Consider the following 25,330-nt stretch of genomic DNA (forward strand, 5'->3'; position numbering starts at 1 on the left):
AATGCATGAACAAAGGTATAATCGTGACGTCAATAAAATTGCAAAACGTCTTGTTTTGCAATTCCACCAAAGTCTTCATTCTGAGGCAGTGTGTTTACTAATCCTTGGAATTTCGACTTGCACCCGAGAAATTTCTGATTGGACGGTGCTTGGTGGCTGCATGGTCAGTGACGTCTGCATGTTTCGCGATTCCCACGTGATCGCCTTTTGTACGGTTGAGTAACAGTGACGTAGCGTGCTCATCCATGCGTTACGTGTGTCATCTGGACGAACCGATGTGAATATAAACACAAACATGCCCTGAAATACAAACGTGTTTAAAAGTAATTTCAACCGGATATGTTCAATTATCATTTTCTTAATCCACAACATCAGATACCTACGTTTGGTTGCTAGTGTTTTCGCCAGCACGGACTTAATGCTAGTTTTCATTAAACTAACTTTGAAACTCTAAATTCCACTTCACGCTTTTGATTTAATTTGGCGATTGGGTTTATATGTGCTTGCCTGGAATGTTGTGGCGATAACAAAAAGCCAGTTGAAGATGGGTAGCGCCATAGAATCCCCGGAAACCACAAAGACCATCCCAAAAACCCACGTGATCCCGTTTATCGACATCAACGTAACAGCGAGAATCAAACCATTTTGTGAAGAACGTTTAAGTAAAGGTGGGTGAACCTGCAAATACGAAAAGTTGTTTCGAAACTACGTAAATAATATTTCTGATTAACGTAACTGGTGGCGTAGCTCTCAGTTCGCCACAGGACAGGTAGATGTTACTGAATTATCTTCTTTGTAAAATAATGACAGAAACTACTTGGGTCCTTTCTTACTTTTTTGTTAACGCCGTGAAGTTCAAATATAACAGCACCAAAAACAAACAGATTAAATAGAATCATCAAAGCAACCGGCAGGATGAAGCCAATGTGTAGAAAATATCCTTGTAGCCAACAAACGCTGGGAGCTCTGTATTTTTCTGAAACAAAAATGTAAATGATGTTTAAAATCTTAATACTATAACGTTCCCTTTTATAAAAGGAAAATGTGGATTTATAGTATTTCGCACAAAATATGTATGTTTGTGCAAAACAAAAATTGTTTGTTTTGCGTTGAATAAAACACACCAAAGTGTTACTTTAGTTGTATGGCACCTGCAGAAAATTTGAAGCTTCCAACAACAACGGTACAAACTGCCACAAGCAGAGGAAGACCGTACGAAATTAGAGCAGCTTTTTGTATGTACTTGCGTTGACTCGAACGGAAAACCTGCATTGGAGATTTGCATCAACAGCTTGCAGCCGTGTGGTGATCAAAATAAGGTTATCTGAAAGTTCTATGGCATTTTCTAAGTTCAGCTTTAGAAAATGTAATCCGAGGTCTGCTATATCACTTTTGTTATAAGAACAGACTCGAAACTGCACACTAAATACCTTCACTAGTGAGTGATAAATGTCGTAACTGTAGACGGACATCCAGCACCAGCTACAGAGGAAGAAATAGTGGAGTAAGAAGGTAACGGCTAAGCAACCTCCAATTGTTTCTGTCCTTTTGATCCCAACCACGAATATCAACATTGCTGTCATAAGGGTAATGCAGATGTTTAATATAATCTTTACTGGCCTCCTTTTCCGCGTTTCTCTGTGGATTAAGCATCAGTATGAAATACATTTCCAAAAAATCGTAAGAAATTATAAATTACACACTTATTTCTATAGCTCAGTCATTTTTTCCCGCCTAGATTAAGAACTGCGTCATGACGTAACAACAACTACAATGCCTACAGGATTATTTTCGTGTGGAAAGCAGGTGGCTGAGTAACCAGTGTGCTTTGCGAAGGGAACAGTTAAAATCACTTTATTGCGTTTTTTTGTTCAACAGGTGTTTGGTAATTCCAAAGACTGTGTACTTACTTGTTGATGGACTGTGTCAAAATGGTGAGAGCAAAGAAAATGATGGATGTTATGCAACCTATCATGCTTATTGTGGAAAGCACTGGATTAAACGCCTGTCCCGATTCTGATTTTTCGAGTTTTGGCCGCTGAAAATAAATTTAAAGGTAACGTTTCACAAATTGCTTGCATGTTTGACCTCTATGTAATCGTAATAACCTTCTTTTCCTATCGCAATGCGCTTGACAATGCAAGCATAAACCTTGACATAATGTTTACACATTCTAATTTGGAAATTATGTTATGTTCCATTATAATTATTCATTATGTTCTATTTTTTAACATAGGCTAAACGGAAAACTTGGTTATAAAAATCAACACTAATATAGTGCCTTGGGAACAAGTCATGTTTACCATGAGCAGGCCGAAGTTGGTAAGATGGTTGCACATACAGGTGACAGAATCAGTTGATAAGTTCAGTCTGCAGCCTTCAGTCGACCAACTTCCATCGGATTCAACCCAGTAGACACAAGTTAGAGTCTACGAACAAGCAGGTGTGAATTGTTTTCTTAATATGGAAAAATATGTATTTCTCCCCAAATTAACTAAGATTTTTCACTTGACCCAAAACAGGACCTTTTGTGTTTTTCCCCGAATATATCGCTGGCATTACCTGATTTGTTGTATGTTGCACGTTTTTGTATTGAATATGAACATCCTGCGTAAGGTTCCACAATTTATCAGCACCTTGAACATTCACCGACGTAATCTGACAAAAACAGAATCTTTTGCTACAAATGAACGCAAACACATCGCGTCTGTCATAATACAAAACTGCCTATTTACCTAGGATACATAAAAAAAAAACCTACTCCAATACGTTTCTCATAGAGACTTTTTATGGCGATTCAATTGCTTCTTTTTGACTTACCCAGTTCACGCTGTTGTTGGTGGGAAAAAAGTTATCGTCGTTGTAGAACAACACGGAAAGGCGCTTTGAACTTGTATTTTGCCATGTGTTGTGTGGGATTGTAACCACAGTTGAACTGACAGCCAAATTTCGAGAATCGTGCACCACTATCGTATTTTTTTTGATTATTTTCGCCAACTGCAAAATTGAACTGTTGTTACGAATAGCTGTTTGCTGTTGTTAAAAAGTGTAATGGTGCTAAACAAAATATTAAAAACGGTTTCAGTCAAAAGTTCATCTTCACCAAATTTAGAAACTAAACTAAAAGTTTGGTATAAGTTGTTAAATATGGTTAAAACATCTGTGTCCCAGACTCTGACAAAACGTAAACTCGCCAAACATTTTCATAACCTTGGCTGTCAGAAAGCCAACTCTGACCACCAGCTGACTTGCACTTTTTGGCAGTTTTGTGGCAAGGTTAAGAATGCTTGGAAAAATTTCGGGGAATCTTGCTCGTGACAGGGTGCAGCTTTTCCAGTCATTCTTGTTCAATAATCGAAACAGGATGCGGGAGGTGCGAAACAGAACTTTGAGGACGGGAGTAGAAAATATGCGTCCCTGTTAAAGTAGGTGTATGATGTTAAGCCCGGGAAAATCAAATACATGATGTTGGATTTCTTGTCAACTTAAGTATAAAAGAAAAATTTTTTGTTTGTCATAAGGTTCACAGGCTTCGCAGCCAAGGCATTGCAGCCAAGCTTCCAGCTTATGATTAGAATATTAGAGCTGTGATCGCCAAATATAAAGGCCTGCGCAGTTGGGTGATCCTGCCTTGCTATGCGAAAGCATGGTAACACTTCTGCGTTGTTTGTCATAAAGATCGTGTTTTGTCCTTTATTGTATATTTCGCCTCCAATTAGGTATGGCGAGTAAAGCCGGGTCCACACTCACGCTTTGCGCCGGCGGATTCTTTGTTTGTTTCAATATACGCCGGCGTGCGGGCGTACGCTCGGGACATTGAAAGAAACAAAGAATCCGCCGGCGCAAAGCGTGAGTGTGGACCTGGCTTTACAGGAAAACAACTTGTCAACGATGTTATTGTAGGTATATAATACCCACGTACAGTGTTTTTTTGGTGCACTTCTCTCCACAAAAACTTAGCCAGCGTGCAGGCTCCTCGTTTAGTGATGTTAGAGTAGCAAGTTAAAAACGCAGTTTGTCGTAATGCCGTCAAAAGCGCCTTATTGTTTGTCGTCTTTGATGCAAGAGGTTGCGGTCTGTAGTTCTGGAGAAAACAGACAAAATATTAGTTCTATTTGTGAAAATTGAGTGCTGTAATAACGATGTCTTCATAATATTGAACGTGACTGAATTGTTTTATTGTAGTCAACATGTACGCCCCAGGTTAGACCGGTACATCAACCAATATAAACACATGACATACCTGTATTATTTGTTCAACTGTCCAATTGCAAGGAACTGTTACGACATTTTGATTGTTGCAGTTGATTAAACTTATAGGGCGCCCTGTTAATTAAAACGTGATAATTCGTTTGCACTGCATATTTAGATTTGTAACATACTTAAAATCAGCCTTAATATACATTACAGACAATGCCCCATATGATGGTATAACCTTACTAACACTCGGTTCCGATTCACAAAATCCCCCACAATAGTTTTTTCCCCCAGCGTGTAGGCTGTGTACGCGCCCACATCAATTAATGTCACGCTTTTAACCAAACTTCCCATCATATTTTTGTGTTTCGTTGAAGTCGCTTACCGGATGAACATGTCTCCCCGCCTGTCCCGAAATTATGTAATGGACACAACAGCTTGTTACCTAAATGACAAGCCTCTGGTTTACTTTGTGAATTTGTAACAAGCAACTCTTGTAACATCCTTGAAATAAAAAAAAACACTCACGACTATGACTATTCAGTACAGTTTGTCATCAAAAGGACGCTATCGTTTTTTTAAGCCCTGAATTAAGAGTTGTCTTTCTATGTTTTTTATATAAATGGAAAATTTATCTTGTCAGATAGTTTTTTAGTTTCATGTTTTGAAGCTACATTTATAAAGTGTCGAAGTTGTTTCGTAACAGATTATGCTTTACTTACTATTCTTTACGCAGCAATTAGAGTTGTTAGGGCCACATATTCCTCCCAATGTCTTGTTACTCGGCTCAAAAGCTTTGACCACAGTTGCCAACATCAACAACGCAGCAGCCGTCGAAACACACTTACACATACGCATGTTTTACGTAACATCAATTAATCAAGTTTAGAAAAAAATGCAGTTCCTGCTAGTGAAAGAATTAGTATCGTTATGATTTCACTGCTAAAATCCGTCTTGTTGATAATTCCTTCTGGTGAAACAACGTTTCCCGACCTGTCATTAAAGAACCGCAAAAACACCTGAGCCAATACATTGGTTGCACCAAATGTTATTCAGAACTCAACTTTGAACAAAATGTGTGGATCTTGGTTTGTCTGTTCTTGGTTTTGTGAAAATTCAGGGACTGGGTCCATCTATGTTTCGAAAATACAAACAAGTTAATACTCCCAACTTGTCTGAAGCAGTTACCATTGCTCTTTATGGTGGTTTCTCTGCATTCTGTGTAATCTAAATCATTCGCAAATAGACTTCGTGTAATGCTGGTTATTTAAAACGTAATCAAGCTAAAAACAGTTTTAAGAAAAACACTGAGCTTTGCCTTGTGTATAAATTACCCTGTTTACTCCAGCACCACTAAGGTTGAGTGTTTTGATTTCGTTGAAAGTTACGTAACGCCATGAAGCGTAGTCGTTAATAGCATTTCGTTAGTACACGCAAGTCTTAAAAATAGCTGCTTGCTGCGTATAACATGATATCAACTTCCTTTAATGTAACTTCACAGAAATGAATAAATACGGCTATGATGAAGACGTCGATATCTGCAAGGGGCTTTGGTTATGTTTTGCGCTTTCAGCTAAATCTTTATTCTAAGGCAGATAAAACTGATTTTAGGCTTTAGAATAAAAATACCAGCCTAAACGTATCTCATGTTTGCAAACGCTCTGAAATTTAGGGCAAAGCATTTTCGCCGTGTTTTCCAGCAGTTTTCAGATTTTCGATCTAGCGTTTTATTCTCACTCGTTTTACCACCCTTTTCCCTACACCCTGTTGTATTTCAAGGAAAGTTAAGTTTCTGTTGCGTCGAGCCCCTTAGGTTCAACCTACTAAGTTTTTTTTACTGGCAAATAGTTTTACAAATGTAGTGAGCCGGTGTATGTTTGGTTATGTGGAACAGTTTATATAGCTCCTTTGTTGCACGCTGTTACATTGTAGTTTTTATGGTTGGAGTGGTGATATTTGTCGAAACTTTCTGCCACGGTCAATGATAATAAATGCCTCCGACCATTCGATCCGTCAAACTCTGCAATGTAGATCTCACCAAACAATCGCGCTTCCGGTGTTCGACAAGGTGAATAAATTATGTAAGTTTGTGTGGATCTAACGCTTGCAGCCTTCTATAACTACTTGTTATGTTGTATTAGCAAGGGTTTACCAATGCTAAATATAACCGACTGTGGCCTACTTGACATGGTTTGGATGTCCCCGAAGGTTATGTGTTCTCATCTTCACCAATCCATAACTTGTTAAACCCTTTCTAATATAACATAACACAGTGTAGGGGTTGGATAGTTTCGGAAGTGTAGAAATTGCGGAAAATGACGTGTTTTTATGTTGAAGTTAATCAGCCAAGTGATAGCGTCCCTTGATTTTTTTTGTTGTGATGGTTATGTGAGGTTTAAGATCCTTTAAAATCTTTGCAAACAACCAATCAGAAAAGGCGTTTTTGCTTTAACTTATCTGTAAAGGGCAACCAATGTTTCTTATTAGGCTGACTATGATTGGCCTTTAAAACCAACAGTAACATAACACTGGGTACACTACAGTTGTATTGTCACAGACTGCTCAGATCATTGGTGTTACGAAATCAACCTGGTGATTACTATACATTATTACACATTGTTACGCAGATTCAAACAGTCATTTTGGTCAAAAGTTGGACTCAGATTGCAAGTTGCGCTGGGAGCATCAACACACACAGGACGAGTTGCCAGATCCTGCAAAGTGTAAACAAGTAAGTAAAGAAGTTACTCATCAGACATATATGCTTACTACTGGCACACCGGTTAAAAATAAAAGGAGTGGCGCACAGGGTAATAGCTAAGCCATGTCATTCGTAGAAAGCTTTTGAAATTCGTGATTATACAATGATTTGTAGTGGATGTTACAAATGACGTTTACAAGCAACTTATTTTTGTTTGACATTTTTATGTGACACTGGTCTGCGAATATAAGTGCATGTGCTCAAACCTTGGACTAGTTATGCTGGCCTCGTTGTTGCCGTCATTGCCGTTATTGCCGTTGTTGTCGTTGTTACCGTTGTTACAATTTTTGTCTTCCGGGGAACATTCACACTGTCCAGATTTTTCATTTGCAATTGTTTTTTTCCCATCGGCTGTGATAACATAGTTTGATTTAGGTTTAATTTTGTTGCATGGAGATATATCAGTTTTAATTTTTGCTGCATGGAGACTCAATTCGACTGGTTTTCATACAAAAACTCTTCGCCTATACGTTTGTCTTACCAGGGTCAATGATGTCGACCAACATCATCATTCCCAGGTCCTCGTGAAGCAAAAAGTGACAATGGATAACCACAATGCCAGTAAACTTGTGAACCATAAACTGGATCTGAAAAGAAAAGTCCACATTACAGTTAATCTGGCTCCATAAAATTTAGATTGCCTTACAACAAACAATGCATAGTTCTAAAACTGGTTACACTTGACCATACGACGCATATACCAACACAAATTTATGTTGACAGAAGGGTTTTAGTAAAGGTGTGGCGTTTGAAGTGCATCTATTGTGAAGTTTAATAGCGACGTCACCACGAAAGCGTTTCTATTCTGGAATATCCAATGAAGTTCTACATTATGTGCGCAGTAACCACAATACGTTTTTATAGTACGCCTATGCAAAATGACATTGCAGATCAGCCACTTTTTCACGAAAATCGGAGCGAGATCTGAAACATCGAGCTCCCGGTCTTGCCATTGCATGAAACACCACTGCGTAGAGCAGGGGTGCACAACCTTTTTACTATTGCCGGCCGCAACACACACACCACTGTGTGCTAACGGCCGCCACTGAATATACTGCTTTTCCAACGATATACTCCTGATAATTACGACAAGTTGACGTGAGCATTATTTGAAAGGAATGGAAATGATTCCATACCTTAAAAATGTGCACTATTTATTATTTACATTTGCCAAATTACGTATATTACAATGTAATAAAATGTCGAATTATTTAATGGCTGCCTTGTTCTTGCACGCTAGGTTCACGTCTCCATCATAAAATAATCCACTTCCCATTTGGGATTAAACGCCATTTTCTCTTGTTTTAACAACCTTTTGCGTTTTATGACGTCACTATCCGTATTGTTGCGCTTTGTCTCGGTTGCGGTGGCTGCACCAGTTACTACTCGCTACAGTGAACGAATGTGAAATGGGCCGAATTAAAAGCTTAACTCTTGCGACCGCTAGAAAAACAAGTTTCAGAAGCAACGGCGGCCGCCAATGTATATATTTTGATATAAATGTGCACGGCCGCAAAAAAGTGCGTCCGCGGCCGCATGCGGCCTTACGGCCGCAGGTTGTGCACCGCTGGCGTAGAGTAAGCCCTGTTACCTCTATAGTTTTAGCGTTGTGCTACTCGTATTTACCGTAATGCTAGATAGCGGGGGTACCATTAGAGTGTCCCTGTAGTCCCCACGCTGAGAATACCCAACTGTTCCAGGTACGTCTTTATCCCATATTTCGTGGTGTGGATAAGATAGAAGTGTGTCTTTTCCTGGCACTCCCTTGTATTTTTTATCTGCATTATAAACGTTTTTATTCATGGTGCATAAATTCGTAACATGTTTGTCCAAAGATGTCACATCCTCCTTGTTTTTGAGATTTGATCCTATTATGGAACGCTAGAAAAAATATAACATTCATTTTTCTGACAGGCCTTTTTTGTTTTTTGAGCTGTTTAGCCGTTGTTTTTGCTGCAAAACAGTTGGTTGCATGTCTTTTTTTCGTTTCTCGACATTGAATTATGTGACATTTTCTGTGAAACCACCAAACCTTAAAAAAGTTACACGTTTTTTTAGGATGAAGTAAATCGTATTCCTGTTAAAATCGTCCTGATGTTCGGTTTCAAATCGATGGCAACCTTTCTCACTGCCAATAGCAAAAACAGGCGTCTAGTGGCAATATAAGTGTACATACAACGGAGGTTTTAATCAACTTATTGCAATTGCCAGCAAATTTGTGGGCACTGGTGACAAATATTCTCAGTCGTATTTGGAATGCTTTTTCTGGAAAGTCAAATGATGTTGTGTCGAAAAACTAATTGATTTCTGGTGTATTTCTTTGTTCGGGGAATCTACGCTAATCCTAAATTTAAATTTGGTGAGGAACGAATCATTTACTGTAAAGTTTGTGTTGATAGTGGCATGTGCGGTTGTCCATTGACGTGTCTTGGGAAAATAAAGTCCAAGGATGCTTTGGGAACGTTCCAATAGATTCGTTTGCTTGTCCAACAGGCCCTTTATATGGTTCATATCCAACAATCTAACAATAACACAACACATGGTTTAAATCATTGGTATTATTTATCAAGTAATCCGTTTGATTCTTTTTGTATTTATTGGTCTTAGCGGTCAGACGGACCCGATAGCAATGTTTGGCATACGTTTATGTCCGGTAGCTGTCTGTAATGTGTACAAACTATTAAATACAACTTGATATCTATGTAAACAATATATCACGTGACCGGATATGACCGCACCCAGTATTCTAATTGATTCTACTCGAACGAGCAATAGCAAAAACATCTACAACATATATCTTTAGCGGAACAGTATACTGTCTAAAACTTCTCTATTAATATCTTACCTTGAAGTGATTGACATGTATGTGCATAGGATGACCTTCTTTGGGCATTGTGTTCAAAAAGTTCCACTGGACGTGATCGCCGACATTCACAAGATGTCTAAAATTAAATGTGTATTTACGCTGTTTTGTTGTTCTTTTACTCGTTTGACTGCTTATTTACGTTGCACATTTGCTCGAGATAAAAAAGCTTGTAAGCTATAATATTGGTAGAATTAAGTCTACATATTTTATACTAGGAGGGGCGAGGTGACCACTAGTATTGTAGTTAATCACCTTCGTCTTGCTTTTTACAACTATAGCGCACATCTCACCTGAAGTAATTATTCCCAGAAAATCGTTCGCGATTCAAAGTCAACTGAGGTCCGATCTCTATACTGAAAGTAGTGGTTAGATCTGTCCTGGTGGTAAAGTTGACGTAATCAGGTCTTGCGGGCAGTGGTACGTTGCCGATGCCGTGTTCTTGGTTTGAACCTGTAACTTTTATGGTGAGAAGTGTTCCGTTGAATCTTCTTGTAGCTGTTCCTGTTGAGTTGTTGTCAATGTACAAGGCTTGTGATCTTATCTGCGTGAATTTTTTGGGGGAATTAGAAAAAGTTATTTTAACGAATTGTGCGATTATGAATGGGTTTGTTCTATGTATATAGAATGTTAACTTACCACATATGTCCCTGGGTGTTTGCAAAGAACCAACCAATCAGCTCTACCCCCTGGTACTATCAGGGTTTTATTCTGTCTTGGAACACGTGGTCGATCGAGGTAAACTCCGTCCAAAGCTATTTCAAGATACTCGCAGTCGTGTTGATCTGTGCCATTTCTCACCAGCTCCAACTCTAGGATTGGGCTTCCGCCAGCGTTGACCATTCTTCGAAAAAAGAATAATTTTGAATGTATTTTTTTTGTTTGACAGGTCAAAGAATTATTGTATAAATTCGGAAAGCCTATACAATTCGGTGCATCTCCATCAGAAGACATTACTTTATGCGTGGAAGTTTTTACCTAAATCTTTTTTTTTCGCCAGTCTCCATTTTTTGAACCGGGTTAAGTAGTCCGTTGGTTGTGAAACTGTTAAATCCGCTCGTATTATTCAACCAGTCGTTTTTGATTTGGTTGTTTGAAAGGCAGTCAGCTTTATTTGATGTGGTTCTAAAAATTATTAGTACAGGATACGTGTAAACAAACTTATTTTGCAATGAATTTACCTCTTTAGTTAAACACATAAAATTGTTATTTATTTTGTTTAAATCAACCTCGTGTCGCACCTGCGTACAGTATCGCTATATTCGTTTTGAAGTCCAACATAGGGGTCGGTGGAGTCATGTGCATAAAGCAGGGTTGACTGAAACATCAACCGAACGTCGTGGGCGCAATTGAAGGGACAAGTAACAGCCTTCAATTCATCGCTTATTTTTTGTTTATCATCTTGTACTATAAGCATACCCGCCATCCCACTGTTCACCTGAGCATAATTGTTGCCATAACTGTAATTCCGCTATTTACGATAAAAAATGGCTTTGTGGTGACTGCACAGTCGCTATTAAACTACCAAACTAATAGGTGTAACCCGTTAACCCTTGTCTATGGCACTTAGTTTACAGTTTTTCCCTTAGGTTATTTGTTTATGTCATGGTAATCGTTACCTGTAGAATAGTTGAACCATGTAGATGTGGATGGTACCAGTAAGTTCCTGCAGGTTGGTCGTCTTCAATCTTGTAAGAGTATTTGTAATTTTCTCCAGGTTTGATGCTTATGTTTAGAACATCGTCACCGGGAGCCTTGAAACAATACAGAAACATAACAGGCCAACTTCACACAGGCAAACACATCTACCACGTTCGTTTATACTCTCCGCACATATACAAACAGCAAGGGGGGACACAAGCACATTCACGTTTTACTTTTATCACGCTGAAGGACATTTGGAAATCTTAGACAGTTGCTACGTCTTTTACTCGTCTATCTATATACGCCACAATAGTGGATTATGTACACAGCCTGCAAACGAAAAGTGCACAGTTTTGTACCTTTGAGTCAATGTGCAGACCGTGCAAATGTAGGTTGGTGCTGTTTGGGTATCTTAGTTCGTTTAACTCTCCATTCTTGTCAGGGTTTTCCAAGTGATTCTCCTGTATGGACAAACAATGACTGCATTTTCGGCATTTGATGTAATTTTTTACGTATTATACTGCACACAGCCTTAAGTTAAAAATCATTTGTTCACCTCTAGAACCGACGCAAAAGGCTAGAAAGGTTTTTCAAAATTTGTACCAGCACCAATGCTTTTTGAAATTGTTGTTTTGATTGATGAGAATTTACATGAACAAAATAGCAACGACATAACGTAAATTAAATCACAGTCATCAGTAACAATAAACGTCTTAAGTTTTTTTTTATAACTTTTTACCATTGCGTGGAGAATCAGTTTACGGCTAAATCAATCGCGTTAAGATGTTAAGTACTGTACATTAAGTAGCCCTGGTCGTATTTAAATCTGGTCCATTTCACCTTCGGCAAAAGTAAACACAAATGTGGGGCAGGGAAACCTGCTTCATTTAGCCCAAGATTAATAATTGCGTTGGACAAATGATTGGACAATTATAAGTGAAGATGCTAAAGTTATTTACGTGCCATAAAACATAATTTTATGTTGTCAAAGAAGCTTCGCTTGGTTATGTAGGGATGAGGTTGAACCTGCGGAAAACATTTTCGTTTGACGCAGAAAAATCAGAAGCGGGAAAATGCTACCGTGACATCGTGGTTCTTGGGTTCTTTAAAAAAGACTTAATTTGTAGGGTAACTTACTAATGCCGAATTACCATTTTGTGGGCAGGTTCGGGAATGGGCAAACGAAGAGTTCGCCCCTATGCTATACTGCAAAAAACTGCAACGGGAGACAGAATTGTTTCTGGATCCGCCCCTGCAACGTTTCTGGTAATTTCACTTTGTCTAGTGCTAACCTACGAAATCAAACCGGTAATTTAAAATGTACTGCTCTTCTGGCATAAAATATACGGGCTGCATTTTTAAGACGTTTCGTCTGTCATTCAGCGAGACCTCATCAGGTATTGGTACCGCAATTTTAAAGTAAACTGTACTAAAACATTCAGGGGAACAAAAAAGAAAAAAAAACACGTTGACACCGCTTGTCAGTTCAAGGGTCAGAGGCAAGCAAAAAACACTGCGGGAGGCGCAACAGTTACAACAAATTGTTATAAACTGCCGGAAAGTAAACACATTGTTCTTTGTCGTTGACGCATTCACTGTTTTTATGAATGTAAAGCAGCCAAGAAAGAGCCGCTTTGTGTGGTCCAACTCTTTTTCCAGGTTGTAAGATCGCTAATGGATAGAGCCAAGACCCATATTTTGAAAGTTGAAGCCAAGCAAATGAGGTTAGTGTCGTCAAAAAATGCGCTGCGAACAAACCAATACCTTGCATTGATGTTAAGCGCGAGACCGACAGTAACCTGTAAGGATGAAACGCCCACTAGCGGAGCAGTTGCTGTTCACTCCGTCACTGGCCTTAACGAAACATTGCGAATATTGATGTCTGATTATGGCATAAAAGTCTACACTAAGCCCCATACAACGCTTGGTAATGTAATATCACGATCTATTACTAAGGAGGCTTTCGAGACAAAGTGAGTGGTCTATTTAATACCATACAAAGGTTGTGATGGTATATACATGGGCGAAATCGGAAGGCGCTTTAAGACGCGACTGAAAGAGCATCGCTGTGATGTTGCATCGCAAGATACTAGCAAGACTCAGTTGGTAAGCATACAGTGACACTGCGACACGAAGTTGTCTTCGATAAAGCAGTGTTTCTAGTTTTGCCTATGTCACGTAATTTGACAAGCGGTGTCAACCTGTCCTGTTTTCTTTTCTATTCTCCAGAATGTTTTAGTGTTGTTTACTTGTGCACTGTTATGTAAAAATGTTAAAATTGCGGTATCAATACCTAATGAAGTCTCGCTGAATGGCAGACAAAACTTCGTAAATACACAGCGCGTATATGTTGAGCCAGAGGAGCAGTACATTTTAAATTGCAATAGGCCTGGAAGCAAAACAGGAGTTTCACTCCAGTAATGCTCCTTGTAAAGCAAAACAATGATTTGCCCATGTGACATCTGTTATGTTTCTTCAGCCAAACATGCTTATGAAGATAAATAACCCATTTTTTTTTATTTGTGTAAGTAATTCAACTTTACCAAAAATATTTCCAGGTGATCGCCTTGCTTGACCATTATGGTGGGTCCAGGTACTTGTTGATTGTAAGTTCGACGTTCAATCGTTAACCAGTCGATTGTCAAGTCTCCCGTTTCGGCACGCAGCGTGACGTTCCACTTAGTTTCAGTAGAGTTGAGTATATTGGGTTGGTGAAGAGGTTCACCGCCTGCAGTTACAGTAATTTTGAAATAATGTTAAAAGTTGACCGATTAAATGTATTTATGAATTTGCTGATTTGCAGGAATACAGGTAAAGGCCTGAGATTATAAACTTATATATAGTCGGGTTAGAAAAGCCGAAGCCAATATGCCAATCATGCTGTAGCAAACCGCTCGTCTGTTTAGTTGCTTGAACGCTTCTGTGCGCAACTTGCTACTTCAGAAAGTTTTTATACAAACCTTTCAATCTGCAATCTTGGGCAATCACATTGATGATAAGATTCTGCAGAAGTATAATGAACTTAAAACTCACCATGTTGTGACTTAAATCTACTGTACTAAAACCTGCAATTGGAAATGCAATATAAGCTTACTATATGTGTGTGTAAACAAGAAACGTGTCTGAGCAATGCACGAGTAAGCCAGTATCTGAGAACACAGAATAATTAGTGTTCATTAGCCTACATATTATTAAACCTTTTTTCTCAGATAAATTCCACTCTTTACAAACCCTTACAAAACCCGATATACTTAAATGCGTCGTTTCGCACCTGCTGTTTTGAACTGCTTGCGACCATACAAAAAACGGTTGGAATAAGGTTGTACAAATGTAAAGGTACAATGCAGCACATTAATAATCTTTTGTAATTGGCAAACAATTACATTTCAAATATAAACTTTCTTAAATTTCTACCTATATCACGTATCTTTAGATTATGCATTTTTAGAAGTTTGCGGTGTATAAATCCATAACGATAAGTTGCTTTAGTAGCTCTGTTCATATAAATACCAGCAACTTATCCAGGGATTGCGTCGAAGAGACATAAAACATTAACTATCAGCAATTGTTACTTTTGATTGCGTGCCGACTACTTACTATATCTGCAGCACAAGCCCGGCAACTCCTATTATAATTCCAACATTAACGCTTCGTGATTAATGTTGATGATATCCCACACACCGGAGGCATGGAGGAAACATTTTGTCGCTTGTACTGAGTTGACAATAACAAAGGTAGGCGGGTGTGTTTTGACTGCGAATACCGGACATAGAAGCGCGCGAAAAGCGCTAGAACAAAATGATGAAATGAAAGACAATAGAAAAGCCTATTAATTGAGTCTCGGTTCTACGCAAATTTGTGGGTTTACAGTCCCACACACCGGAGGCAGGGAGGAAACATTATTTTATCGCTTGTACTGAGTTGACAAAAGCAAAGGTAGGCGGGTGTGTTTTGACTGCAAATACCGGAAGGAAGCGCGCGAAAACGGGAAGCATTTGACAGAACATTCCTGGCTTTCTTTTTAAAAAATCAATGCAATTGATAAGAAACAATATTTTCACAAGATTTAAGTGGGCACCGACTACTTGTTATATCTTCAGCAACAGCCAGGCAACTCCTATTATTATTATTATTCCAATATTAACTATTCATGATTAACGTTGATGATATCCCACACAGCGAAGGCAGCAAGGATATATTTTGTCGCTTGTACTGAGTTGACAATAACAAAGGTAGGCGGGTGTGTTTTGACGGCGAATACCGGAAATAGCTGCGCGCGAAAATAAAGTAAGCATTTGCTAAAACATTCCTGACTTCCTTTTAAAAAAAACACTGCAATTCATAGAAAAAACATTTCCACAACATTTAAGTGGGCACCGACTACTTGTTATATCAGCAGCAAAAGCCCGGCAACTCTTATTATTATTCCAACATTAACTATTCATGATTAATGTTGATGATATCCCACACACCGGAGGCATTGAGGAAACATTATTTTGTCGCTTGTACTGAGTTGACAATAACAAAGGTAGGCGGGTGTGTTTTGACTGCGAATACCGGAAATAGCAAAGATGCAAATTCTTTCTGCACTGCATTGTCTATCTGCTACCGATTGGTTTATCTTTATTGGCTTGTGATCGACGACAATGGAGGCTGGGCCTGTTGATTGACTCTCGGTAGTTATAAGGACGTTGCAGTTCCATGCAAATAAGGTTGGGTTACAGTTTCACACCAAATCTTTTACTTTGAACCAGTGTCCTACCTTCCCACTCTGGTAGTTGTATTTAATGCAAGCTTGTGCCTGGTGACGATCCTAATGATAGTGCGTTGTTTCTCGTAAAGGCTCGACCCTTTAAATTTGGCAATTTTTTTAAATATTTTCTCAACCATACACCACAATACAAAAAAATCTCTTGTTTACTGTGTGGAATTGTGGGCAATCGTATTTAATTTAAACAGTTCTCATTGCAGCTATATCGCTTCAGGTAGAGGGCGCTACAAACAAAAACAACAGAATTATGTCGCTACGATTTGCAACATAAGTGATTCTGATAAGCAAAGTGGTGCCAATAATATGGATTGTGTAAGCTGTATGCAGCCAGGAAGGGCATTTCCTGACTTCGGATTTACATTTTTTTGTCTCCCTCTTCTACAAAGGCGGTATAGAAATGTTATTTTTCCACTTCATTCTCTTCTAAATCTTACCAGGGTCGACGATGTCGACCAACAGCATCATTCCGAAGTCCTCGTGACGCAAAGAACAATAACAGTAAACTTATCAACCATAAACTGGATCTGAAAATGCAAAGTAAATTGTCCGTCAATTTTCTCACCACAGTTTGTGCCTAGCTGACAATTTGTGAGACTTGGAATGTGAGTTCCAAGGTTAGGAGTAAGAAGTGGAAACTAACAATTCGTGCATTGGGTTTCTAATGGCACAATTTGCCCATAATCGTATTTTTGAGGAATCCATTTGAATTAATTTTCTTGTATTGTTTTTATAGGCACTGAGGATGCTTGTTACAAAAGTGAAATATATTTGTCTTACAGATTTGAGCGTGAAATTAACCTTTCTGTGATTGGTGGAATCCATATCAAATAATGTATACAAAAGTTAGTATTAGTGTCGTTAACCAAAAATTGTCATATATCGTTTTTATCGTTATGTTGGGTAGCGGAGGTTCCGTTAAAGTGTCCCTGTAACCCCCAGGTAGAGAATACCCAACTGTTCTAGGTACGCGGTTGGACGAGGTGTCTTGGGAGAGCATAATCCATGGTTGGAACGTTTCATTTGATACAATTTCCTTTCCAACAGGCCCTGTGTATTCATGTCGAACAATCTCACAATAGTACGATTTGCGGATCATCATCGTTGCGTATTGCAATTTTTACACTATGTGTAATAGTTGTTATTGGCAAGTATCATAATGGTCAATGTTAACGAATTCAAGGCTTGTAGCTAAGATGGATCGGCCACTTTTTCCTGACAAGTCGGAGCGAAATATGAAAAATCAAGCTCCCGGTGTGGTTTGAACTTATGACCCTCAACAAACCGCGTGCCTGGGAAATAGTTCTGCATATGCATACAACTGCCTGAAGTGTTAGTGTTTCTATTAAGGAAATAACAACCTTTTTTCCCCAGATAAGTTTCACTCTTTACAAGCCCTGTGTAGGATTTACAAACGCAAAGACATTTTCGCGAATTACTTGGCATTTAATGCGTCGTTTCGCACCAGTAGAGAACAGTGTACGGTTATTTCTCTACAAACGTACACTTTCTGTTCGGTTCAAAAGGTTTGTGCCGCAAGGGGTCGTGGTATAAACGCGTTTTTAAATACAGGCTGGTATGCTGTAAATGGACTTTGCAGCCAACATATCCCTTCTAAATGTCTCTGTTTGCTGCGATCATAAGTATGAAACCAACGACGTTAAGTCAAATCTTAGCATCGCCATTTGAAACAGTATTGTCCTAATCAAGCTTATCACCCCATTTCCTCGTCGAAAGCGATATCTTGGAATGGTTGACCACCGATAGCTCTTGTTGCTTGTTCGATGCAGTACGGACTGGGATAACCCGAGGGTCGAGGGTTCGAACCTCAGTAAGGGAGAGGTGACTTTTTAGTTTGATTAAAACTACATTATTTCTTTTGATAATTTGCAGCGATTCTTTGCCATAACAACACGAAATTTCGATTATTTCTCGTTAACCCGCTCTGTATGAATTCAAATTAATACAATTTCCCACAGTGATGGCTCTTATATATTTTCTGTACATTAAGTACTACGTAAACAATGCATGAGTTACACGAAACAAATTGATGGCATGAATACTTTCATATCAAATTTAGTGATGAAACTGCACCAGAATTATGAAAGCACAGGACGCCATATGCCAGAATCTGAAAAATAAATGTTTTAGTTAATATCTGTTTTTGCAATATGTATTCTGGAACAGTTTGTCGATTTTTCTGGATGTAGTTACTAATTTATTTGTGCCACATTTCAGAATAAGGATGGTTGTTTATGTTATGCTCAGGCATCAGAGGCCTTGTTACTGCACCGTGATTAGAATCAAGTTTTATGCTGGGCATGTTACCAAAGCCCCCCGTCGTACGATGCCCTTTTTTCTTTCCCCCCCCCCCTGCCGGGATTTGAACCTTGGATGTCCTGGGAACGAATGCCGATTAGGTGTTCTCCTTGGTATATGCGTTGGGCGCTTGACCAATGCTGCCAATCACCCGCCCACTCCCATATTACTTATGCTAAAAACTCGCAACAGACCTTCACGTTTTACTCCACCTAGCGGGCATTGCAAACTAAAAAAAATCCCAGGCGTACGTCATCAGCACTTACATTACCGCAGTCTCTTTCACAACGAAAAAATGTTTACTGGTTTTACATTTTGAAATACGCCTGTCTTTGAACCATCAGAACGTTTTATAACAAGCAAAAGCTTCAGTTTTACGTCACATTGGACACGCCGTGGTTTACAATGGGAAATTAATTTAAAGGCTAATGGTGACCTGTTAGGTTGCTGCACTGTATTTTAGCTACATAGCTTTGAAAAAAGATCCCTTCAGTAAATGTTGAGTTTTTTGCGTAAAAAAACACATTTCACTTTTTAACATTCACCTACACACAAATATGGTTGTGCACTGTTGATCACCCCTCTGTCTCTACACATTAACCTTGAAACACGCCAGTAATGTCCACATACCTGTTGCTAAGCTTTGGTGAACTGTTGCACTGGCCTGGAAGGGCGTTTCCAGACTTCGGATATTCATTTGTTTTCCCTCCCTCGGCTGTCAAGGGCGAATAAATAATTTTTATTTTCAGGCTTTATTCCCAAAAAGCCATTAGAACCTTACTAGTGTTTACAATGTCGACCAAAAGCATCATCCCCAGGTCCTCGTGACGCAAAAAGTGGCAATGAAGCACCACAATGTCAGTAAACTTGTGAACCATAAACTGGATCTGAAAACGTGAGGTGAAATGATTCCACGCGCAAATGTACATAAGCTGGTTTTAACGCGATGGTCTTTCACTGTTTATCTATTTCTTTTCTCAAAAAGGAAATAAGCAAATCAATGCAGCTTGTGACTGTCCACCCTATTGCTTAATATACTAACTGTGATGTTAGATAGCGGGGGTATCATTAGAGTGTCCCTGTAGTCTCCTGGCATTGAGTATCCAACTGTACCAGGTACGTCTTTATCCCATATCTCATGGTGTGGATAAGATAGAAATGTGTCGCTTCCAGGCACTTCGTTCTTGTTCTCATCAACTGCATTACAATCAACGGTGTGTGAGTCTCACAAACTTTGCAACATGTGTTTTATAATTTTCATGTACTAGTAACCTCAAACGATCTAATGGGTAGGATGTACGTTCGTGATACTACAAGATATCGTTATGAATCCTTGTTAATAGCTTTGATCCGCAGCTTCCAAATTATATGGGTTGCGACCCACTATTTGAGTGTTGTGTGTGTCTATCCAGCTTTAATAACAGTGAACAAATGATGATATGCTATCAGGTGTGATTTGACTCGCTTTAGAGTATTTGGGCAATAAACGTTTTATAAACACTTACAGCGTGATGGAGTTATAAAGTAGCTTTTTCTGTTCTACGCTTACCGTACAGTTCATGCTGGTACCAACATACGCGGTCTTCCAACGAGGTGTCTGGTGAAAATAGGATCCAGGGTTGACTCGGGAAATCTCCTTGTTGTATTGTCTGTCCAAGTGGTCCACCATATCGTTCATATCCAACAATCTAACAATAACGGTTTACCATAGGCGATAATCAAACATTTTTTAATAAGTTGTTTGTCTGTCGGTAATCATAGCCATTTGCATACAACGTTGTTTCATATTGTAAAGCAGCGAATAGGTGAATAACATTGCCATAATTGGATACTTTGGGTCTTTTTTACATTTACTAAGATTTCAAAGTTGGTCCTGCCAAACCCACGCGGGCCTGACAGCAATGTTGGGTGAACCTCGGTGATACCGAGCAGAACAGACATCCCCGATATGCCAGCACGTCGAAAATTCGATTATAAGGATCGTTTTAAGATAGACACGCCTTAAGCTACTGGGCGTTATAATTTTTGCAGCATTTTTAACGATGCGCGAGTCCAGGTTATTTTTTCTGCACCAGACCAGGATTTGAATACTGCAGATTCTACTCAGTACAACTCCTGACCAATTATTTCACCGTATTGTAACGGGATTGAATCTTTAGTTTTTATCAAATAGAATTACATTAATTTCAAGTTGCGCCTTTAGTGCTTGTTTGAAACTTGCTACAATCCAAGACCCATTATTTCCACAGAGGTTATTTTAATCACTCTTAATATCTTACCTTGAAGTGGTTGACGTGTATGTGAATAGGATGACCATCTTTGGGCATTGTGTTCAAAAATTTCCACTGGACGTGATCGCTGTCATTCACGATATGTCTGTAATTCAAGATTGTTTTTTAAAGGCACAGATAGCTTAGGGAGTAAAACTTATTTTCGGTTTACATTGCATTAATTGCATATTTTCATCACGGCAATTTTCGAACAACTATATTTCGGCTGGGCTTCAGTCCAGATATTTTAACGTAAAAGGACGAGGAACCAATTGTTGTGATGCCATTTATTCTTCATGGCTTTGCCGAACACTACTCACCTGAAGTAATGTTCCCCAGCGAATCGTTCGCGATTCAAAGTCAACTGAGGGCCGATCTCTATACTGAAAGAAGTGTTTAGATCGGTCCTTGTGGCGAAGTTAACGTAACCAGGTCTCCTGGGCAGTGGTACGTTGCCGATGCTATATGGCTGGACTGAACCTGTCACATTCACAGTGAGAAGTGTTCCGTTGAATCTTCTGGTTTCTGTTCCTGTTGAGTTGCTGTCAATGTACAAGGCCCTGGACCTGACCTGTGAAGAATAATACGGGTTTAAAAGATCATTATAAACCGATTGTCAGAACAAAAATCACAAATAAGTGTCTGAGACTAAGACAATTAGTTGTTGTAAGGCAACACACTAACTTCAATTAGTTTACATGCGGCTAAAATCCACCGACTGGATACGCCTATACTCTTGACTACCATATTTTTGCCATTATTATTGCTGTAACAGTAAATGTAAGTGCCTAACAATGAAACACACCACATATATCCCTGCTTCATTGCAACGAACCAACCAATCAGCTCTTCCCCCTGGCACGATAAGCGTTTTCATCTGTCTGGGAGCACGTGGTCGATCGAGGTAAACTCCGTCCAAAGCTATTTCAAGATACTCGCAGTCGTGTTTTTCTGTGTCCACCATGTTCACCATTTCCAACTCTAGGATTGGGCTTCCTCCGGCGTTGACCATTCTGGGAAGAAGTATTTTCTTTACTGATCAAGTCGTTTAATTCGTGCGGTGGAAAGTTTAATGAACAAAGTGCTTATCATATGATTATTGTGACATTGGGCCTGACGGCACTATTGATTGAGCATTGTTGGCCATAGTGTTTCCACCTTGTTTTCTCCGTAAGGTTGCACCTAGTTTGGTGCCCAACGGAGGACGGTGATTGTATAGTCACCACAAAGTGGAAGTCTTTGCTTGGCCGTTTGGTCAGCAAAGTCGTCAGATAGTCACACCAGCTGCACTGATCAGACCTGATAGGTCAGCCATCTGTATGCAGCTTATACAGTTTAATGGACGTTTATCAACCTTGCTATGTAGACCACTTAGGTGTGCCGATGTATTTCAATAGTATGTAAAAGGCAATGAAATACCTAAATCTTTTCATTTGGCCAGTTGACATGTGTAGAACAGGGTTAAGTTGTCCGTTGGTAGTGAAACTGTCCAATCCGCTCGAATTAGTCAACCATTCTTCCAAGTCTCGGTTGTTTGGAGGGCAGCCTGCTTTACTAGAGGTGACTCTAAGTAAATGCATAACACCATGTTTGACGTGCACTGCATTATTTCACTGCTGAATTTGTAACTGAATGTAGCAAAGCAAAATAGTGAATTTGGTTACAAATACCAAACTCCTTGTCACTCACCTGCGCACTGTATCGCTGTATTTCTTTTGAATTTCAACGTAAGGGTCGGTGGAGTTATGTGCATACAGCAGAGTCGATTGGAACATTAACTGAACGTCGTGTTCGCAATTAAACGGACAAGTAACGGCTCTCAGATATTGGCTGATGGTTTGTTCATCATCTTGTACCATGAGCATGCCCGCCATACCACTATTCGCCTAAAAAGAAAACTGACTTTCATGGCGATTTCACGATTAAAAAACAACAAATCAAAAATTCCTGAAAAGGATTGTGATAGAAATAACATACAACGATGCAATATATGTGCAAAAAAAGCCATAATAGTACTGGTAAGCTGCAGACAGGGTGTGTAGGTCACAGGTCGAAACAGTGCGTGTACATACCCTGTCTGCAGCTTAACATACAACGAGCTTCAAAATACATTTTGACTGTTAGCCTGTATCTGGATTAATCGGTTTGTAAATGATTCATCATTATGTTGTTAACCGCAAACTTGTGTTTCAAGGCAGTTTCGCAGTGCAAATACAAAAGAGTTACTTTACATTTCAGTACGTTATCTTGTTTACGTCATGATAATCGTTACCTGCAGAATGGTTGAACCATGCAGATGTGGATGGTACCAGTAAGTTCCTGCAGGTTGGTTGTCTTCAATCTTGTATGAATACAAATAACTCTGACCAGGTTTGATGCGTATTAGAACGTTGTCACCGGGTACCTTAAACGGGTGCGCAAATGTTTTGCTTAACGAAGTGCAACATCAGTGTAATAAATTGGCTAATTCAGGTTGCTATTTTTGTTCCCAGGATGAGATAGTGTGGAAGTTTATGCCTTCTTTATATTCTCGGGTTGATCCAACCGTCGCACCAGGGCTGATGGATACCAATAGATTACCATTATTAACATCATTCTTTGCTGTAAAATTCGGGTTTATGCAGCCTAGGCCTGGCGCCCCTTAAATTTTATGTAAAATCAATAAAATTGTCTGTTCTTATAGCACCAACACATTTCGTTCCCCCAATGCCCCTTTGTTGGGGAACTGAAAAGGCGACCATACTTCTAGTATTTAGGTTTATAGTCACTCAACAAGAAGACTAATGGTAGATAACTGTAGAGCACCAGCGCATTTTTTCTGCCAAGCTTTCACACAATCCCGATGCATTGTGTGTCAAACTAACGCATCTTACAAGATTAAAACCTTGTACGTTTTGTACCTTTGAGTCAATATGCAAACCGTGCAAATGTAGGTTGGTGCTGTCTGGAAATCTGAGTTCGTTTAACTTTCCATCCTTGTCAGCTGTGTCCAAGTGATTCTCCTGTTACAAATTGTAAACTCAATGTTCGTCACGAGCTCATCTCGGGTTACTGAAACTGGTTTTGTTTGTTTTGGCCAGCACCAAAGCATTGGTTCTTTCAAATAAATTGTCTTTTTGTGCATTTTCATGGACACCTTACATTATGGTAAATTTGTTGCTTAGTGTAAACCTTACACCAGTAAGATAACCAGCTGTACTTATTGCAATGCCAAGCCTGCTGTGTCTTTTTGTAGCATTTACTGTCTTCAAATTGAATGTGAAGTATTGATGGCGAATTTTAGCGCTCGACAAAGAAACAGACATGTGTCAGACAAATGTACTACTGTGATGAACGACATTCAGTTTTTAGATACACGTTTTCGTAAAAGCCACAACTTTTTCCTATGTTATGACATGTTCTAGGGAAACAATCGTTCCGTTTGCACCCTCCTTAATCTAAGTACATACTTTTGCTCGTTTAACATTTTAAAATGGAAGAAATTTCCCTTTACCAGTAATATTTCCAGGTGATCGCCTTGCTTGACCATTATGGTGGGCCCAGGTACTTGTTGATTGAAAGTTCGACGTTCCATCGTTAACCAGTCGACAGTCAAGTTTCCCTTTTCGGCACGCAGCGTGACCCTCCACTTAGTTTCGTTCGAGTTGAGTATGTTGGGTTGGTGAAGAGGTTCACCACCTGTAAGTCATGTTAGAAGTGAAGTTGTCGGAATTTGCACCATAAGTGTACCGTCGAACTACAAAACACACCACAAAGACTGTTAAATGCAACTAGGATCACTTGGAGTTTAAACTTTTTCACATTATTTTCCTGTTAGAATAGATTGCCAACACCTCTATATTAACAAACGTCGGCGTACACCTGGGTTTCTCGACTCGTTAGGCTTCTTGGAGCCCCAATTACGTACAACCACCCAAAAAAGTTTTGAATGTTAATAGGTTTTCTCTAAAACATACTTAGCAGTTGGCAATCTTGGGCCATCACAATGACGATTAGATTCTGAAGCAGTATAGCGAACTTTAAAACCTGCATGATGCAACTCAAACAAAGCTACATATATTGTTTTTTTGACCTGACCTTCAACACAAGACAGTTCAAAGTCGATGTAATTTAATAATACACTCGCCATATGCAAAAAACTTGCTGCAATAACTCTATGTTATATTCTCTAATAATTTGATGTTTTTATGTGAAAGCCAATGGCGTTGAAAGAAATTTAGCAACATTTCGACAATTGCCGCAAAACAAACGCTTCAATAATCAGCTGATAGTAGGTCTCTGCGTTGACCCTAGACGCCATGCTGTGAATGGACGATACAGCCACGGCTCTTTCAAACCCTGTACGAATATCTGTTACCTTATACCTAGGTAGGGCGGAGCTCAATTTTGTGGCTATTGAAAAGGCGCTTCAACACAGCTATCCGGTTGCGCCAAATATTCGCTGCTTGTGAAAGGTCACGAAACACAATCTTATGTTACTGGAAAAACGCAGACAGGTTTCGAAACTC

At 39.3% G+C, this 25,330-nt stretch overlaps 3 protein-coding genes across 3 annotated transcripts; all 3 read right to left on the minus strand.

Moving 5' to 3' along the window:
• Positions 1-75: 75 nt before the first annotated feature.
• On the minus strand, positions 76-3,341 carry LOC145907238 (adhesion G protein-coupled receptor L3-like). Its single transcript, XM_082994667.1, has 10 exons — positions 3,249-3,341; positions 2,821-3,033; positions 2,563-2,658; positions 2,304-2,429; positions 1,911-2,038; positions 1,431-1,482; positions 1,152-1,266; positions 834-976; positions 508-678; positions 76-300 (listed from the first exon to the last, which is right to left on the minus strand). Exons 1-10 carry the CDS (start codon positions 3,339-3,341, stop codon positions 76-78), a joined length of 1,362 nt encoding a protein of 453 aa, XP_082850793.1.
• Positions 3,342-6,732: 3,391 nt separating this feature from the next.
• On the minus strand, positions 6,733-14,526 carry LOC145905330 (multicopper oxidase mco-like). The gene is made up of 14 exons (XM_082992503.1): positions 14,426-14,526; positions 14,009-14,193; positions 11,825-11,926; positions 11,441-11,575; positions 11,063-11,259; positions 10,800-10,946; positions 10,461-10,665; positions 10,115-10,365; positions 9,804-9,900; positions 9,338-9,479; positions 8,585-8,736; positions 7,440-7,545; positions 7,165-7,309; positions 6,733-6,911 (listed from the first exon to the last, which is right to left on the minus strand). The coding sequence occupies exons 1-14, from the start codon at positions 14,499-14,501 to the stop codon at positions 6,857-6,859; spliced, it is 1,995 nt and encodes a 664-aa protein (XP_082848629.1). The 5' UTR covers positions 14,502-14,526; the 3' UTR covers positions 6,733-6,856.
• A 3,690-nt stretch (positions 14,527-18,216) lies between these two features.
• LOC145905334 (multicopper oxidase mco-like) lies at positions 18,217-24,902 on the minus strand. The gene is made up of 14 exons (XM_082992510.1): positions 24,779-24,902; positions 24,316-24,500; positions 23,723-23,824; positions 23,095-23,226; positions 22,512-22,708; positions 22,242-22,388; positions 21,628-21,835; positions 21,143-21,393; positions 20,832-20,928; positions 20,102-20,240; positions 19,595-19,749; positions 19,334-19,439; positions 19,183-19,267; positions 18,217-18,364 (listed from the first exon to the last, which is right to left on the minus strand). Exons 1-14 carry the CDS (start codon positions 24,852-24,854, stop codon positions 18,310-18,312), a joined length of 1,935 nt encoding a protein of 644 aa, XP_082848636.1. The 5' UTR covers positions 24,855-24,902; the 3' UTR covers positions 18,217-18,309.
• Between the last annotated feature and the right edge of the window lie 428 nt (positions 24,903-25,330).

The sequence above is a fragment of the Ascidia mentula genome, chromosome 6, assembly GCF_947561715.1.
Source record: "Ascidia mentula chromosome 6, kaAscMent1.1, whole genome shotgun sequence".
NCBI lineage: Eukaryota > Metazoa > Chordata > Ascidiacea > Phlebobranchia > Ascidiidae > Ascidia > Ascidia mentula.